General features: G+C 42.9%; 1 protein-coding gene across 2 annotated transcripts in view; it reads right to left on the bottom strand.

Annotated features, from left to right (window-relative positions):
- Window positions 1–12,182, bottom strand: part of fbn1 (fibrillin 1) — a 79,462-nt gene extending 67,280 nt beyond the window's left edge. The window contains exons 1-6 of one of the 2 annotated variants that reach the window (XM_080760061.1): window positions 11,899–12,182; window positions 11,364–11,688; window positions 8,781–8,863; window positions 6,225–6,323; window positions 4,946–5,041; window positions 3,342–3,437 (exon numbers count right to left, since the gene is read on the bottom strand). In XM_080760061.1, coding sequence (XP_080616187.1) covers window positions 3,342–3,437; window positions 4,946–5,041; window positions 6,225–6,323; window positions 8,781–8,863; window positions 11,364–11,554 — 565 coding nt within the window. In that variant the 5' untranslated portion in view covers window positions 11,555–11,688; window positions 11,899–12,182. The remainder of the gene's footprint in view (window positions 1–3,341; window positions 3,438–4,945; window positions 5,042–6,224; window positions 6,324–8,780; window positions 8,864–11,363; window positions 11,689–11,898) is intronic. The other variant, XM_080760060.1, reaches the window with a different exon arrangement.
- Window positions 12,183–16,693: the final 4,511 nt, after the last annotated feature.

Below are 16,693 nucleotides of genomic sequence, written 5' to 3'. Positions count from 1 at the left end.
ATACACACACACACAAAAATCTTAAAAAGTACGTAATTTATTCTAATTGTTGTTATTGCAATTTACGAGCTGCGTTCGCTTCCCGCGTTCGCGCGTCTTACTTGTTTACAGGAAATGGATAAAAGAACCCGGTTTCAAATGGATCCAATGTAGTTATTTTTTAGTCTGCTCTTGTTGTTAATACCTTTCAATGGTTAAATAATTATAAAAACCTGACCAGGCATAACTATTTAGATATAGCCTATGTTTTAGATATTTTACAATTGCATTGTGAATTGTGAATTTTCAATACTTTTATGACACTGTCATTCGTAACGTTGAAGTATAAAATAAAGCATTATGTAAAATCATTACAACATGAAATATGGAGATACAATATTTATGCCCGATAGCGACGATCTACAGTATATCCACAATTTTGTTTGCACATTTGTGTGCGTGTGTGTGTCTGTGTGCAACTGTGCATGTGCGTGTCCGTGCGTGTACGTGTGCATGTGCGCGTGTGCGTGTCTGAGCACATGTGCGACTGTGCGCGTGTGCAGCGAGAGGCGGGGGTGCATGCATGTGCTATGGGTCCAGTATCTGGGTGGGACCTTCCCTGAAGACAAAAGGCCTGTCAGCAATGGTCTCTTTCTCCATCAGGCTAACAAGCAGAGTGCACACACACACACACACAGCTAAGATTAAGGGTTTGGTTATCTATCTAGCGAGGCTTGCAGTGGGCTGGAACAGACGCCGATAGTGAAAGTCATCTGGGCATTAGCGAACAAAAGTGCTCCTCAGCTGACTCAGCCTCAACCATCCCACCCTAAATGACTGTGTCATTTGCGCGTTGCCATGTTCCAGACCAAACCTTTCGCCAGTCATCCTGGGAGAATCGCATGCCGTCACAGTGAGCTCTCAATGTCATTGTTCCATAAGTGAAGCAAGGCCACGGCAGGAATGACAGGGGCTCTGTGTGTCACTGCGAACCCAGGTCCCACATTCCAGCCTTAAATCACATTTGTAAAGCAACAGAGGATATATTGATCTGACAATTCACCCTCAGCAGCAGGAGGCAGATGACAGGGCGTCACACACATCTCTGCAATTCGGATGTGTTCATATACTGTATACCGACGAGCACTTGCTTTCCAAGACCAAGTCCAAGGAAAGAAAACCCCTGGGTCCCTGAAATCCCTCCTCCCACCCAAGGTCACGTGTTGTGGAAAACCTCCTGGCTTTGCTAATGTGATAAGATCAGAGCCTAATAGGGGACTGCTCTCTGTAAATTGCATTAAGAGTGTGTGTGCGTGTGTGTGTGTGTGTGTGTGTGTGTGTGTGTGTGCGTGTGTGTGTGTGTGTGTGTGTGTGTGTGTGTGTGCGTGCATGCTCTGAAAGCACAATGGCATACCCTTGGGAGGGGATGGATGACGGCCAAAGAAATTCCAGCGAAAGTAACTTAACCCAAAATGCCACCATATTTATTGGCCTACTTTCCATACCTTTGCGGAGGATATTCCACTATATCCCAGTGCTGAACAGAGCACCCACATTCCTGCTACCAATGACGTCTCTTAGCATGAGCTACTGTACTTCAACATTATGCTGACTTCAAATGACATCGAGAACCAAAGGCAAAGATATTAAATAAACCAACTTAACTCAGACTTCAAGGTGATGCGATGTAATGCCCACAGATGAAATATAGTTAGATAGATATCATAGGCTATAAGACTAGGAGCCTTTTTTGTCATTAAATGAAAAGAAAGGAGTACATTTTACTCTGAAATGTAAAGAAGGGAGCACTCTTATTTTAAAATGTAATCACGTTTTGTCATTCACATTTGGCCAATAAGTAACTTGACAATGCAAAGCTAGATTGGTTTCTTTGCTGTGGAAGACACACGGGCAATGTTTTTCAACCATTCGATTAGTTCTCACACACACTTTGACATAATTCTGTGATCGCTATGACAATCAACCTACACCCAACAAGGAAAAGCAGGAGATAATTCTTAAAGAGTGTGTTGGAAATCCTCCTAGACGTTAAAATACTGGCAAAACTGGAATACGTTTTCTCATCAGCACAAACCAGCCACATCCACATATATACGAATAAATTGTACGCCTGTTTCAGAAACCATCTGTTACATAAATCAACACTGAGACAAAGTGTACCTAAGGCACAAACAAAATGAAATGAAACCTTCGCCACGCTGACGTCAACCATCCAGTGACACCACTTCTTCTGAGCTTCTAAAACAGCCTCACGGAAACCCTTGGCCAAGCTTCTATAGCACGAGATACTGAGAAAGAGTGGAAACTTGAATCACAACATGTAGACCAATGCTACAGTAGATAATACTGAGCTCTGAGTCGCCATGGCAGACTGATATAATCTTGTATTTAAAGTGGACACTGTAGTAAACCACCAGAGGACCAGTGTCCTCAGCCAGGGCCAACTGACAGGCCTTTAAAGTCTGGCCTCGTTAAGATCGATGTTGGTAATTAGAAGGTCTGCAGCCAGTCCAAATATTAGCTTTACAAGGTCATTGGCGTGACCTCCACGGGTCATCACCACAACAGACCCCCAGCCTGCCTGCTGCCTGCCCCCTTAGTGTTCGGAGATACATGACATATTATACACTCCACACATGCCTACACACAAAAAGACACACGCATGCACGCACGCACACACGCACGCACGCACGCACGCACGCACGCACGCACGCACGCACAACACACACACACACACACACACACACACACACACACACACACACACACACACACACTTGACACAAACACAGGACAGGCAACGTTCACTTTGCGTGTGTTGTATACTTTCAAGACCTTGCTTACATGTGCCAGAGTTGAACCACAGGGGGCGGGGATGTCTCCGGTTTACAAACAGAACACATTCAGAGAGACATTACATTCCCCAGAGCATCGTTGGAAAGCAGATGTGGAAAATAACGGTCATTTCTGAGCACCGGCATGACATGCGAGTGTTCCACAACAAACCACATAGCAGCCATGAACACACACCAGATCTGACTGTGACTACACACACACAACCTGCTTTTAAAAGAAAATCTCAATTTATACTCCCGTCACACAATGGTGTCGCTTGCCGAACTCAACACAACTGATCTTCAAGCTATCAAGGCAACGCATTGCAACATGATGTCAACTGGAAGATCTGTTATTTTTGGAGAGCAATACTCTCCTGTTACAGAGCAGAAATGAGGCATAAGGCACACCAACAGCATGAGGTCACATCTTTTTGTACAAAAGCAATACATTTGTCACAGTACAGTGCATTGCTTAGTACTATGAGGTAATGTGTTCTTCATTACCTCTCTCGCACTGAGCCCCGGTGAAGCCATAGGTACACACGCAGCGGTTTGGGGCCACACACCGTCCACCATTAAGACAGCCACTTTCACACACCGCTGCAGAGAGAGAAAGAGAAACATGTGAGAAAATGGCAACCTGATGCCTGATGAAGGTCTGATCAACCAATACATTGGTGCTTAAATACAATTCTGTAAGTGAAGACAGTATGTGGGATTGTAGTATTTTCCTACTGTTCCAGTTCATTTATCCAACGCACCTGTCCCCCGTAGGTGTGCATAAGAACTTTTTGGAATGGGAGAACTAGGACAGAGGTGCTACATCCTTCCTGTGATGGCTCCTCACTGGCAGGTGAGCCAATAGGGCACAATAGAGCGTCGCAGTCCCGCCCCCTTTCATGACGACGCCAGGCCCAGGAAATGATTCCCAATGCATTTTTCCCATAGACATTGTGTTTGTTGTCAAGAGTTGTCACGACTCGAGACTAAACGTCTTTAAATAAATACTTTTTAAAATGTCTATGAGGAAAATGAACGGAGAATCATTTCCTGGGCCTTGGTAGGGGGCGGGACTGCGACGCTCTATAGAGCGCCGCAGTCCCGCCCCCTTTCAGAAAAGCGAGTGGCCCAGGAAGTGGAAGCCCCATGCATTCTCCCATCGGCACTTTTAATATAATTTATTTAAAGACGGTTACGCCGCGGACAAAGCCAATTCGGATCGTGACGAATCATGACAATGAACACAATATTTTGGGCCGATCAAATAATTTATAAGACGAAAAATAAAACAAATAGTGTTGTCTCCTGACTTTCTTTTCTTCTTTCTAATGATTTGATCGTCCCAAAATATTGTGTTCATTGTCATGATTCGTCACAATCCGAATTGGCTTTGTCCGCGGCGTAACCGTCTTTAAATAAATTATATTAAAAGTGCCGATGGGAGAATGCATGGGGCTTCCACTTCCTGGGCCACTCGCTTTTCTGAAAGGGGGCGGGGACTGCGGCGCTCTATAGCAGTGGCAAACAGTGGGAGGAATTAACACATTGAAATCTGTTTTCGATTTTTGCGTTGGCTATTCAAAGATAGCAGATATACAGCACTCACTGCTGTACATCACTTTGTGCCACAATGCGAGCTTGTATATGCTATTTTTTAAATCTTTATGTGTTAATGGATTCATTGTAATGTAGGGGTGTAATGATACATTCTTACAGCGATATGATACACATCACATACTGTACATGGTACATGGTTGATACGATACGATAGATCAACGATATTGCTTCATTCATGGCGATATGATTCAATGATTTAGAAATCGATGTGTGTTAAAACGTGTGGATAGTGCAGTTTTGCATTTGAACACATATGGACAAACTTGCACCTTGACATGAACACAGAGATTACACACCTTTATCGATAGACCAAGTGTAGCGATATGGAATGGAAAAGTAATTAAATAAAAGTGTCGATACAATCGATTATTTGCATTGCAAAACGATTTAGCTGTTTGCATATCGATATAGTAGGATGGTTAGGATTAAAATGGATGCATCGATGCAGTACACCTCCAGTTAGGTCATATGGTGCGTAGAGCGGTCCTTACGTTGTCCACAGTGGTTTCCCACGTAGCCCTTCTGGCAATTGCAGTTGTCCTCGGAACATGTGCCCCCGTTCATACAACGGATGTTACAGTGCTGAACTGTGGGAAGAGGATCACAATGGCACGCACGCACACACGCACACACACACACACACACACACACACACACACACACACACACACACACACACAGAGAGAGAGAGAACAAGACGGACGCTTTAGATGTTGAAGCAAATGCGTTGCAAAGCAGGTTTTATTTTTTGTAAATCATGTTCAGACCTTCAGATATAATTTCCCCAGATCGTTATTGTGAGAAAACAGAGCATAGTTGGGCAAACGTGCTGAGTTGAAACATGGTAGAGAAGTTGATGATTGCAACATAGATCAATTGTTAGTTAGGTCAAAAGTTAGGGTGAATATCAAGCACTATGATTATGGTAATGTACATTTATTATTGAAACATTATGGTAATGTAGATGTGATGTCCAATCATTATGGCAATGTGCTGAATAATGATGGTATATATTTTTTACAGTATCTAGAAATGAAAACCAAGGAGAGGATATTACACAGTAAAATCTGTTCGTTTACACCACAAGAGTCTACAAATATAGTCTGTACACTCTCAGAGATACAAATCGTTAAATGAACAGTGGAGATGTTAATGTGAACAATTGCACTCAACTACAAAAGGACAGGAAGGAATTATTCTCTGTCTACTGTATATGGTTTTTCAACCATTATAGACAAATATATATTTTGTTTCATCAGCCCGAATTGAATATGGTCAATTGCTTGTTTTTAATGTTGTTGCCTTGCTTTTCTTTTATTCTCCATTTTTCTGTAAAGCACTTTGAGCTGCATTTCATGTCATGAAAGGTGCTATACAAATAAAGTTTTATTATTATTATTATTATAATTGTTTGTGTGAAAGGTTTGCTAAACCTCTCCATAACATTACTTCCCTTTGTTTAAAAAGAAAAACCTACACATAATGGGTATGTTCTAGTGCTGCTCTCAAATGAGCATTTAGCTAGCTTTAATGTTTGTATATACTGTGCAACATAGAATATTAAACCATAATACAAAAGTTTTTCTTTTTGTATTTGTACTGTATGCTGTATGTAGGTATTGATTTGGCCACCTAAATGTGCATATTATAAACACAATCACCTATCAACAGCCACTTCACGTCAAAGGCAACCACTCTTCAAATCAGCATAATGTTGAAAGGTGAACCAAACAGCATCATATTCAAAGTTGTGTATTGGGAGTAACCAACCTGACTTGGAGCCACAGGAGGCTGAGATCTGACCGGTGGGACAGGTGCACATGTTGGGTCTGGAGCAGAAGCCATCTCCACATGAACTCCGGCAGATAGCTGCAAAGTGCAAACATAATCATGACCTGCAACTTAAGATTTGTGGTATACACTATACAGTACCAGTAAGACTCCCTGAGGGCGAGAAGCGACCTCGCCCTTTGGTGACGGCAGACTGCTGGGAGAGCACTGGCGCTTTGGCATGGGGGGTCAGATCAACATATGGAATGAATTCTGTACTGGCCATATATGGAGCGTGTCTTGAGAGTACAGGGTTTGATGAGGTCAGATCAACATATGGAATGTCAGAATAGGTCAGCTCCATATATGGAGATCTAAGGGTGGCAGCGTGGGCAGTGTCTTGAGCGTACAGGGTTTGATGAGTGCCCAGGTAAGGCCGGGCCTTACTTTTCGGACCACGTTTCGGTTGAGAACTCTAGTTTTCGCCGGCTGCCGGGTTATTAGTGCGGCTCTGGGGCAGCCCGTTTAGAGTTTGAATGGACAGGTATCAGTCAAAAGGGAGACATCGAAGAGGAAGGACGGATGGAGAAGGATCAACATATGGAATTGTCAAAAACTCCATCCCTGATGATGTCATGTGATGTCACGAGGCATGACCATATATGGAGGCGTGGGGTGACGGACGGACAGATTGACTGACAGGAAATGCACGTTTTCATAATTATGCGTTCGCAATAACAGCTTAAATCATTGACAAAGGTGGGTGAGTCATCAGTGGCACATCTCCTTCATGGTCTTGGAGAGGAAATCTCTGGGTTTTTGGCATATGGACCTAAAGTACCTCTCACAGGGTTAACAGTGTTTTGGCATATGGGCCTAAAGTACCTCTCACAGGGTTAACAGTGTTTTGGCATATGGACCTTAAGTACCTCTCACAGGGTTAACAGGCTTTTGGCATATGGGCCTAAAGTACCTCTCACAGGGTTAACAGGCTTTTGGCATATGGGCCTAAAGTACCTCTCACAGGGTTAACAGTGTTTTGGCATATGGGCCTAAAGTACCTCTCACAGGGTTAACAGTGTTTTGGCATATGGGCCTAAAGTACCTCTCACAGGGTTAACAGTGTTTTGGCATATGGGCCTAAAGTACCTCTCACAGGGTTAACAGGGTTTTGGCATATGGGCCTAAAGTACCTCTCACAGGGTTAACAGTGTTTTGGCATATGGACCTACAGTATACCTCTCACAGGGTTAACAGTGTTTTGGTTTAGAGTTTCTAATGGCAACATAATCCATGAACTGAATCTCATATAGAAGTCAGATCTATAATACTTAAATACTGTAACAGACCTAGTCCAATTATAGCGGCTCTGTTTTTTAACCCTCATCGTGGTTAAAGGAGACCACTTGGCAGTGACGCTAAGCAGTGCTTTTTCTTTCTGTCTTTCCTTCTTTCTTTCTTTCTTTCTTTCTTTCTTTTGTGTGTATTTTGTGGTGCTTGCTGTTTGTATGTATATCGACATGTTGTTCTTGCTTACTGTAAATCGCTCTGGATTAAAAGCGTCTGCTAAATGCCTAAATTGTAATTGTAAATTGTTTTGAACTTGTTGTTCTGTTTCCCGCAAGTCGATTGTTGGCCTGGTCTCCTGCCCCCAGCTCCCACCAGGTAGAGTCCAACCACTGACCCCAACCCCCTGAACCCCACTGCTAAACAATGTCATTAGAGTGCTGGCCAGCCTGTCGGCCAAATTACAATCACACAACTCTACAGGCTCTCAGACTTTACTGTCTGGAGAGGGGGGAAGCCATCCAGTTCCCGTAATTCAAATCCTCCGTGGTGCATCCGGCAAGGACCGAAGAACGCTTGCCTTGCGTGTGGGAAGTTGGCCAGCAATTAGTGACTCCTACTGTGCATGCCTATTCATTGGGGTGCAGAATTGAGAGGAATAGGCATGTTCCTTTGCAAACATTACGTCCTCCCTGTGAAGCTATCACTCTGTCACATGAAAAGAAGCATCTGGCAACTTCATGTGTATCTTGATTGTCTACTCTACACCCTCCCACATGACCAACTGTATGGGCTAGCAGTGACAGGGACTAGGGGCCACCCCTTAACCCTTATTCCTAAACTTATTTGACATTTTTTACTATTTAAAAAAAACGTTTAAAATAGTTCAAATAGCCGCTTTACAAGCTCACAACGCCTCAAACTGTTTTAAAATGTTTTTTAAAATATTAAAAAATGGCAAATAAGTTTAGGTATTTCAGAAAACTGACGTCAGGTCAAGTGGCATATACCTGTCCTGTAAGTAGTGTTTATGCACTGTATCCTGTACTATACAGTATGTTAACTCATCATAAGTCACAGTGCCATAGTGTTGAATTACATTTAGCGTTACTTACTGTATTCTGTACTAAATATATGTTAACTCATGAGTCACAGTGCCATAGTGTTGAATTACACACTTAGCGTTACTTGCTGTATTCTGTACTAAAAATATGTTAACTTATGAGTCACAGTGCCATAGTGTTTAATTACAAATGTAGCGTTACTTACGGACAATGCACTGGTTCCCTCCGGTCAGAGTCTTCCAACCTGGACAGCAATAGGCATTGTTTCTTGAGCCACACACATTGGGTCTGGGGGACAATACATCATCCAAGAGACAGAATCAGTAAAACAGAAGTTCAGTGGCACCTTATTGGTAATGTGTTACACTCTCAGTTAACTTAACTATCGAAACTGTCAATTCAATTTAATTATAGTGCCAAATGACAGAAAGTTGTCCCAAAACACCCTACTTTGTCATAGGTGTTATGTGAAAGTAGCGAAAATAACATATCTATATACTGCAAGCTCACAAGCCATTGTGTGCTTGTAGATCAGATTTTTAAATAAAGCATAAAAACATAAGACAATAACAAAGTAATTTGACAACAACAAAAGAAAAAAGTATTGTTTTGTTTCAAGTTAAAAAAGGAGTAGGAAGTATGAACTTATACTGTATACTCCTACATCCTCTCAAACAACCACTATCCTCATGATTCAATAAACACATAACTCACAATAACACATAACAATATATAACTATACTATAAATGAATTAGAATTTATCACCATTTGTTAAGTGTTAGTATATAATCACAGCGCACTCCCTTGCACACCATGCTCGTATAGATACTAATCTTAATTGCTTAGATTTCTCTTAATTAATAAGCAAATTAACAAATATTCCCCATTATAACTTCTCACTTAACATAGTTAAAGTTGCACTATGTAACTTTCTAGTTCTACGCCAGATTTGAAACCGGTTTCCTGTGCTGAAAGTGCTGAAATGTTTTACCATTGAGCTAACTAGACCGGTGCCTGGCTGTAGAGCACCAAGTTGGTATCGATGGAAGATGAAGATCCATGCCCCACCGGCCCACCCGGCTATGCAATACTCATTGCATAGCCATATATGGACACTGGGCAGGGGCCCTGTCCAGAGCCCGGGCAGAGAGAGGCCTTTTGTGGCGGTTCTGGACAACTGTGGGTCCGACCAACTCGACACTGGGACCTGCACTCCCTGTGGGGGTGTGGAGCGTGTGTGTCGATTGAAGTCAGTGGGGCGAATGATTCTCAAGTTACCGTCGTATAGTCCGCTCATTTCCACGTCAGCTCAGAGGGTGACGTACCAGTGATCAAGACATGCATAAATATATTTAGAATGCTTTAGTCTTCCATGCTGAATCAATGAATAGTCCTCAAACCTCAAAAAAGATATGTATAGCCATTAGCACATAACAAAATTATATCCTATGGCCTATAGCTATATAGCCGAAATTGAATTGCGCAGTTTGCGCTTTTAGGCGTATGCATGCCTATTCCCATTTCCATGGTTCACAAACATGACGGTCCATCAGGGACTAGCCTTGGAAACCCACGCGTGTGTTGAATTTGAAGACAGACGTACAGACAGAGACTTGGTGCATTTATGAAAATGGAGCCCTTAGTATATACCGGTAGATATATAATTATATATTTATATAATCATATGATTGATAACAATATATAGATCAGAGATCTCACGATGACACTGTCTTGTCTTTCTGTTCAGATTCATTCTGAATCTGAACAGATTCATTCTGAATCTGAACTTCTCAGTAATGTTCACAGACAAAACTTGTATGGGAAACAGTAAAGCCTAGTGGTCATTTGGCACACTGCAGTTGAAATCAGCCAAGTTTGCATGCATTCTCGATCTGCATATACACACACACACACACACACACACACACACACACACACACACACACACACACACACACCTCCCAGGCTCCCATCTACTGTGTATATACAGTTGTCTCAATAATGAGCTCTAAACATGTCAGGTGAAAGTGCCTAAGGATATTATTCACTTGTCCTGAGTGACCCTTGTGATCTCTTTTGTGTCATAATTTTGGCAGAGAAATCATCCCTATTTTACTTTTTCTTTCTTGTTCACACACACACACACACACACACACACACACACACACACACACACACACGCAAGCACACACACACACACGCGCACACACACACACACACACACACACACACACACACACACACACACACAAACCTCTCCAGCAGTGACCCACTGTGTAGGCTACAGCTGCAGATGTGATTTATCCCAAACTGGGGTGTGGTGTTTTTGGCCAGAAAGAGGATTATTATGCTGTTAGTCTCTCTCTCTCTCTCTCTCTCTCTCTCTCTCTCTCTGCAACAGACATTCCTACAGCCACACACGACCAATGGCCTCCTTTGTTTGGGTGTAATTTATTATTGCAGTCAGCAGGAATGTAATATTCCTGCCAGTATTTAATTACTAAACTTTGCTCCAAACTTCCCATCACAGACAATCTCATTTGTTTGGTTCCATCTGCGTTATTAATAAATTAGGCTACAGACAGAAAATGACAGAATCTTATCTCAGCCTCTTTAAGAAGGACCAGGCAGGCTGTATAGCTGATGAATAGACAACAGCCACCTGCTCCAATCACTGTCTGACGTGCAATTTCACTGTGCCAGGTTACGAATGTAAAAGAAAGGATATGTGTAGCTTTAGCTAACTTATATGTGCCAGGTATATAATATAGGCCAACATTGCATTACCCTCTGAGTGCATCCGTTCCTCCCCTCCTCTTCGCCCTGCTCGCTCTGGTCTCGGACTGCCTGGCCAACACCTCGCTGTCTCCAGTGGCCTCCACCTCCCCAGTGTCCCCAGCCTCCGCACACAGCGACAATAGGGCTACCAGAACCACGGTCAACTGCAGCAGCCGCTCTCGACACATACTGTCCAGCATCTTTTCTCAAAAGTTCCCAAACTTCCAATGTTGGGGTGGGGGGGGTGGGGTAGGGGTAAAAATGTATGCGTCTTCTTACGGGTCTGCCGTCCAACTCCAACGCCCTCTGCACACTCTCGACTCTCGAGTCAAAGCTGCAAAACAAAAAGATTTGGGAAGACGCGGAGAAAGTGTGCATGTGATGTCTTGCGCCATGGAAAAAACAACATCCCTACTGAGTTAACTGGGGTGACATTAAGTAAAATTGTTTTAATGGTCGTTTAGTGGAAAACGGCAAAGACATGATTGTTATATCTTGCGGTATAAAATTCTTATCTGAGCGCACAAGTGTGTCCAGCGTTTACCTTACCTTCTCTCCCTGGCAGGAGATTCGCTTCGGACCCGACAGGACTAAGTCGCTTTTACTTGCAGATATTCCTAAACAATCGATTGAAGAAATGTTCCTAAAATAAGAATAGGCTGTCAAACCGTGCGATGAACCGCTGTAAATAAATGCGCATTTTAACTCTGCCCGGTGCATCCAATTGTGTGTGTCTTGTGTTCGCATGGAAGTTAGAGGAGTTGCATTCCAGAGGATGAGAATGGTAAAACTTGACTCTCTCTCTCCCTCACTCGCTCACAGCAGAACTCTTTCCTCATCCCTGCCCTACTCAACTTTCTCAAAAAGTTTTTTTTTCTGTTCTCGCGATACAATATATCCAGCGCAAATGATGCAGCAAGCGAGGCAATAAATTATGTGTGAGTCAGTAGAAGAGGACGTCCTATTTGAGTCCTACTGTGGAAAGGTGAGGTTTATTTTACGCGTGCCAAATGTGTAAATCATGCACCTGTCCATGTGTCCACGCCACAGGGAAATACTCAATGACGAATGGGCCCAGCGTAATTATTTATAAGTAGACTAATTTGTTCTTGTTGCATAGAAGGCCTATCTGAATAGCCACTATAGGACACACTTAAAATGTAATAGTGTATGATAAGAGAAAGAGGGTGTGGTAGGGGAGCGGGGGAAGCATAACGGTCTTCTTAACGGAGCAAATTAAGGAAATGGGTCTGGCCAGAGGAGACTGATATGGCCCTGCTGGGTTCTTTCATTTTTGACAGCGTTCATCGCCGAAAATCAGTTCACGTTTGCCTGAGGATCTGGGGGAGAAGAATGAGAGGATCTGGGGGAGAAGAATGAGAGGATCTGAGTGAGAGAAGCAGAAGTGGCCAGTGATGATGGGAGTGGATTGTTTTGACAGTAAGAGAGCTCCTCCCGAGTTGAATTGGATCTCTCTCTCTCTCTCTCTCTCTCTCTCTGAGCTCTCAGAGCAGAGCAATGCAGAGCAGAGCTGAGATCATCTTGTACAACATAAAGCCTGACCTGGGCGTGAGTGGTTGAGGTGGGGGTGAATTTGAAGGGAAAAAAACTGTAATCTGGAGTGCACAGAGGTCAGGTGCTGAGTGATGGGAGACAGAGAGAGCTAGTGTCTGGTGTCAAACAGTAACAATCATGTTATTTATTTTTGTCCATATTGGTCAGCCCTAAATTCACTGATATCAGAGATAGCTATAACGACATAGGTTGCAAGTTAAGTGCTCTAAATGCCTTTATAGAGAGTTTGTTGCTAATTAGTTTGTTTCTAGCTAAGTTTCAAGGTTCCCATCAGCACACACTACCATGTGGGAGAAAGAAAATAAGGAAAAACAGTGCAGGGGTGGCCTGTGGATCTTTCTTGGCAAGTGTCATTTATAGTAAAATACCTCCCCCTGCCTTCCCTTTCTCTTGCCATCATCTGTCTCGATCCACCCATCCCTCGTTTAATCTTTCTACTGTTAGTAACAAAGCGTGGGCTTCATTTTGGGGAATGTTTACTCCCCTGCCCTAAAATGGCTGAACTACAAGGCCTGAAACAGAAGCATTGAAATAGCAGTTGGCTAAAGTAATTAAACAATTCAAACTACCCTTGCTAAAAGAAATACTGTCTCCCAAAGGCTTGTGTTAGACCTTAACATAATGTAATGCCACTGCTGTCCAGTATAAATATTCCAGACAGAACATATTCGATATTCCCTCCTTAAAATAAATCATTGTCAAGCATGATAAAACTCCTCTGCAGCTATGGCACATATGTGCCCAAACTGCCCACTGCCCAGCACATGTCGCCAATACATTTCCTTGTCTATTATTTTCTTATACTATATCCCCAAGGCAATTTTAATAGCTTAGATTGGGATCAGTTCTGGCTGTGCGGAGAGCAGTATAACTGTAGCGAGACTTTCTCACACTGTGTGTTGTCTTTGGCTCCGTTAGCCGTGGTTCATTTCCTTTTGTCTTCTGCAGCACAACGGCTGCCAATATTCATGTGAAATATTTCAAGAAAATGAGCTGAAGCAGAAATGAGTCTCTCTCCCTCTCTCAATCTCTCTCTCTCTCTCTTTTGCATGAGAATAATGCAATAATGGAATTCTTACACTTGCATCGTCACATATGGTCTCGTTCAGCACGCGCACCACAGGTATACAGCACAGAGCTCAAACATAACCACAATGGAACTCTGGGGAATCTCTCCTTGCCCTTTCGCCTGCAAAAGCATTGTTTCAAGCATATTGTGATGTTCAGAATCACAAGCATTGTTTGAACTCTTTTCAAATAAAAAAGCCAGCTATTCCAACATGGAATATCTTGCAGCTCTTACCATGTTGTGGTTGGAGATCCAAGCATAGTGTAGATGCCTGCTGTAACAACAGTGATGATGAGGAATGAAGGACCACCGAGTTTAATGAGCGGGGTCCATGCTGGATGGCTTTCAGCCATACACTACTTGTTCTCTCGTTTCTTGTCTATATGGCCACGATAACAGAACATTAATTCAGTATACACCAGACCCAACACTTGATACTCGATCAGAAATTAGGACCTTTGACTGGACTTGGACTTACAGTAACATGGACTTGCACGGAAATACTTCAAAGCCACTCTGCGACACACATGGTCCCATTAATGTGGAGTGGACTAACCTTCCCAAATCTACATCTTCTACAATTGTGACAATTAAGTGAGAGATTTTGGTCTGAGATGATCTCTTACCTTAATTCCTCCTCTATATGGAAGGTAAGATTTGCGTGTGCAAAAATCTAGTTTTCAAAAATAGCAGATTTAAAAGCACAATTTAAAGCAAGTGCAATTATGTTTAATTTAAGGTTGTGTGGTATAGTGACCAGCTCTGTTGACCCATGTGTTACAGACAATGAGTATGAAACTGTACCCATACAGTTTCATAGATAGTTTCACAAGACACCAATGCATGTATAGACTCTAGTACACAGCACTAGGTATAATACAAACACACAGATTCAATCAGGACCCACGTCCCCCCTGGGATCACAGTGGTTACTGTATTTTTGGCTGTTTGACCATCCACTCTGGTCCGTCCGCCCACTTATCTACCCTCAACATACGATTTATGCAGTGTTGGTGTCCCCCCACTCCAATCTGACCATCTTAGGGATGGAAAACATTCCCCACTGAGATTTCCTGTGAGGGGTTCACCGCCATCTGTAAGAAACACTCGAGCACAGATGTAGAGACCCATAAACACTCCATGCAAACACGCGCACCCGCAGAGGAATACTAGAAATGCACGTCATATTAAGCGTGATTTATACTTCATCATAAGATTACGACAATATTGAATGCTGGAAATAGCCGATTTACAAACTCACAATGCATTAGCCTGGCTAATAAGCCAGACTCAAATCACACAACAGCTGATTCTGGCTTGCCTTTAGCCAGGCTAACGATGCATTGCATCTGCAGATTGCAAGCTTGTAGAGATGGCTATTTTTGGCATGCAACACCGTTGTACAATGGAGTATACATTAGGCATTAGTGCTATGTCAAGTGTGTTGTTCACATTACACATCCATTCAAGCCGTACAGGGCCCTAATATCAGTGCTATAGTTTACAAGCGACATGCAGTAGTGCCCCCAGTGCCCATGTTTAACCACTAATCTTGCTCCCATGGGCATGTTGGTCTTAAAATAAGGTGATCTGGCTCATTTCAATCTTATGAGTACAATGAGAAAAGGCAAATAGGCTCTGTGCACAGCAGCCATATTGGAAAGAAACTGGGCTTATCTCCTTCTTACAAATTATGCTAAACAAGGTTCTGTTCCATTTAGTATAGCACAGTGGTTCTCAAACCTTTTAATTTCAAGAAACATGTTACGACCCTTAGTGTCTAGGGCCAAAGACCCGCAACATGGTGGGAATGAGAAGCAGCAGCTTGTGCAAAAATATTAACAGAAATGTGGACAAACTACAACTAAGCAAACCTAATCCTTTCCGAATGGATTCAAATCCAAATCAAAGTCACTAGTTGGTTGGGGTTGGGGGAAGAGGATTGCCTCCTTCCCCAGCAACGGTCAGGCTCAGACTGGCTTTTATAGTGAGGGCTGGGCCTGCCGCCTCAGCGTTGCCATGGAGACGAGAGCAGCCACTAATCCTCTGAGGGTGATCAGTTCCTCACAGGTGAGAAGGAACCTGGACACGCCTCCGTGACCAGGTCATCAATTAGAGTTACACACCCTTAAGAGGCCATTTGGAACCCCCTCAATGAACTATGTGGGTACCTGGACCACATTAGAGTGTTTCCAGTGAGCCAACATGCACAATATCAGCACCCAGACTAAATTTGAACGGAATGGAACACAGCCTTAACTGCAACTTCACATTGATTTCCCACGTACGTCACGTGATAGATTTTCACAGGACAGAGTTATGCTAGTGTCAAGAGCCATTTATTCATTTATTAATTTGAATTGTTTGGCAGACAAAATGAAGACCTTTTAGGTAATTACGCATAGGTGAAATTCTTGTCTTGCTCAAAATAAATCATCATAAAAGACAGGAGTGCCTTGGATTTATTTTCTTTGCAAGTCTGCACCATTTGGCAGTTAAGCACATGCAAGCAGTACTTCTTTGAAAAACGTTTTTGCACTGATTTGTGCCTTTTTATTTCAGTCAGGTTGTGCTCCCACATTACTGACACGGAACACTCAAATGAATTCAATAACGGAACACTGGAAACGTCTTGTCAGATAAGGTGACAGGCCAGTTAATGCAGTACTGGACAGAGCATGCTGGTGTGAACAGA

Source organism: Protomyctophum bolini (assembly GCF_963924005.1).
Source record: "Protomyctophum bolini genome assembly, chromosome: 1".
Taxonomy (NCBI): Eukaryota; Metazoa; Chordata; class Actinopteri; order Myctophiformes; family Myctophidae; genus Protomyctophum; species Protomyctophum bolini.
This window is presented reverse-complemented; position numbering and strand designations above follow the sequence as displayed.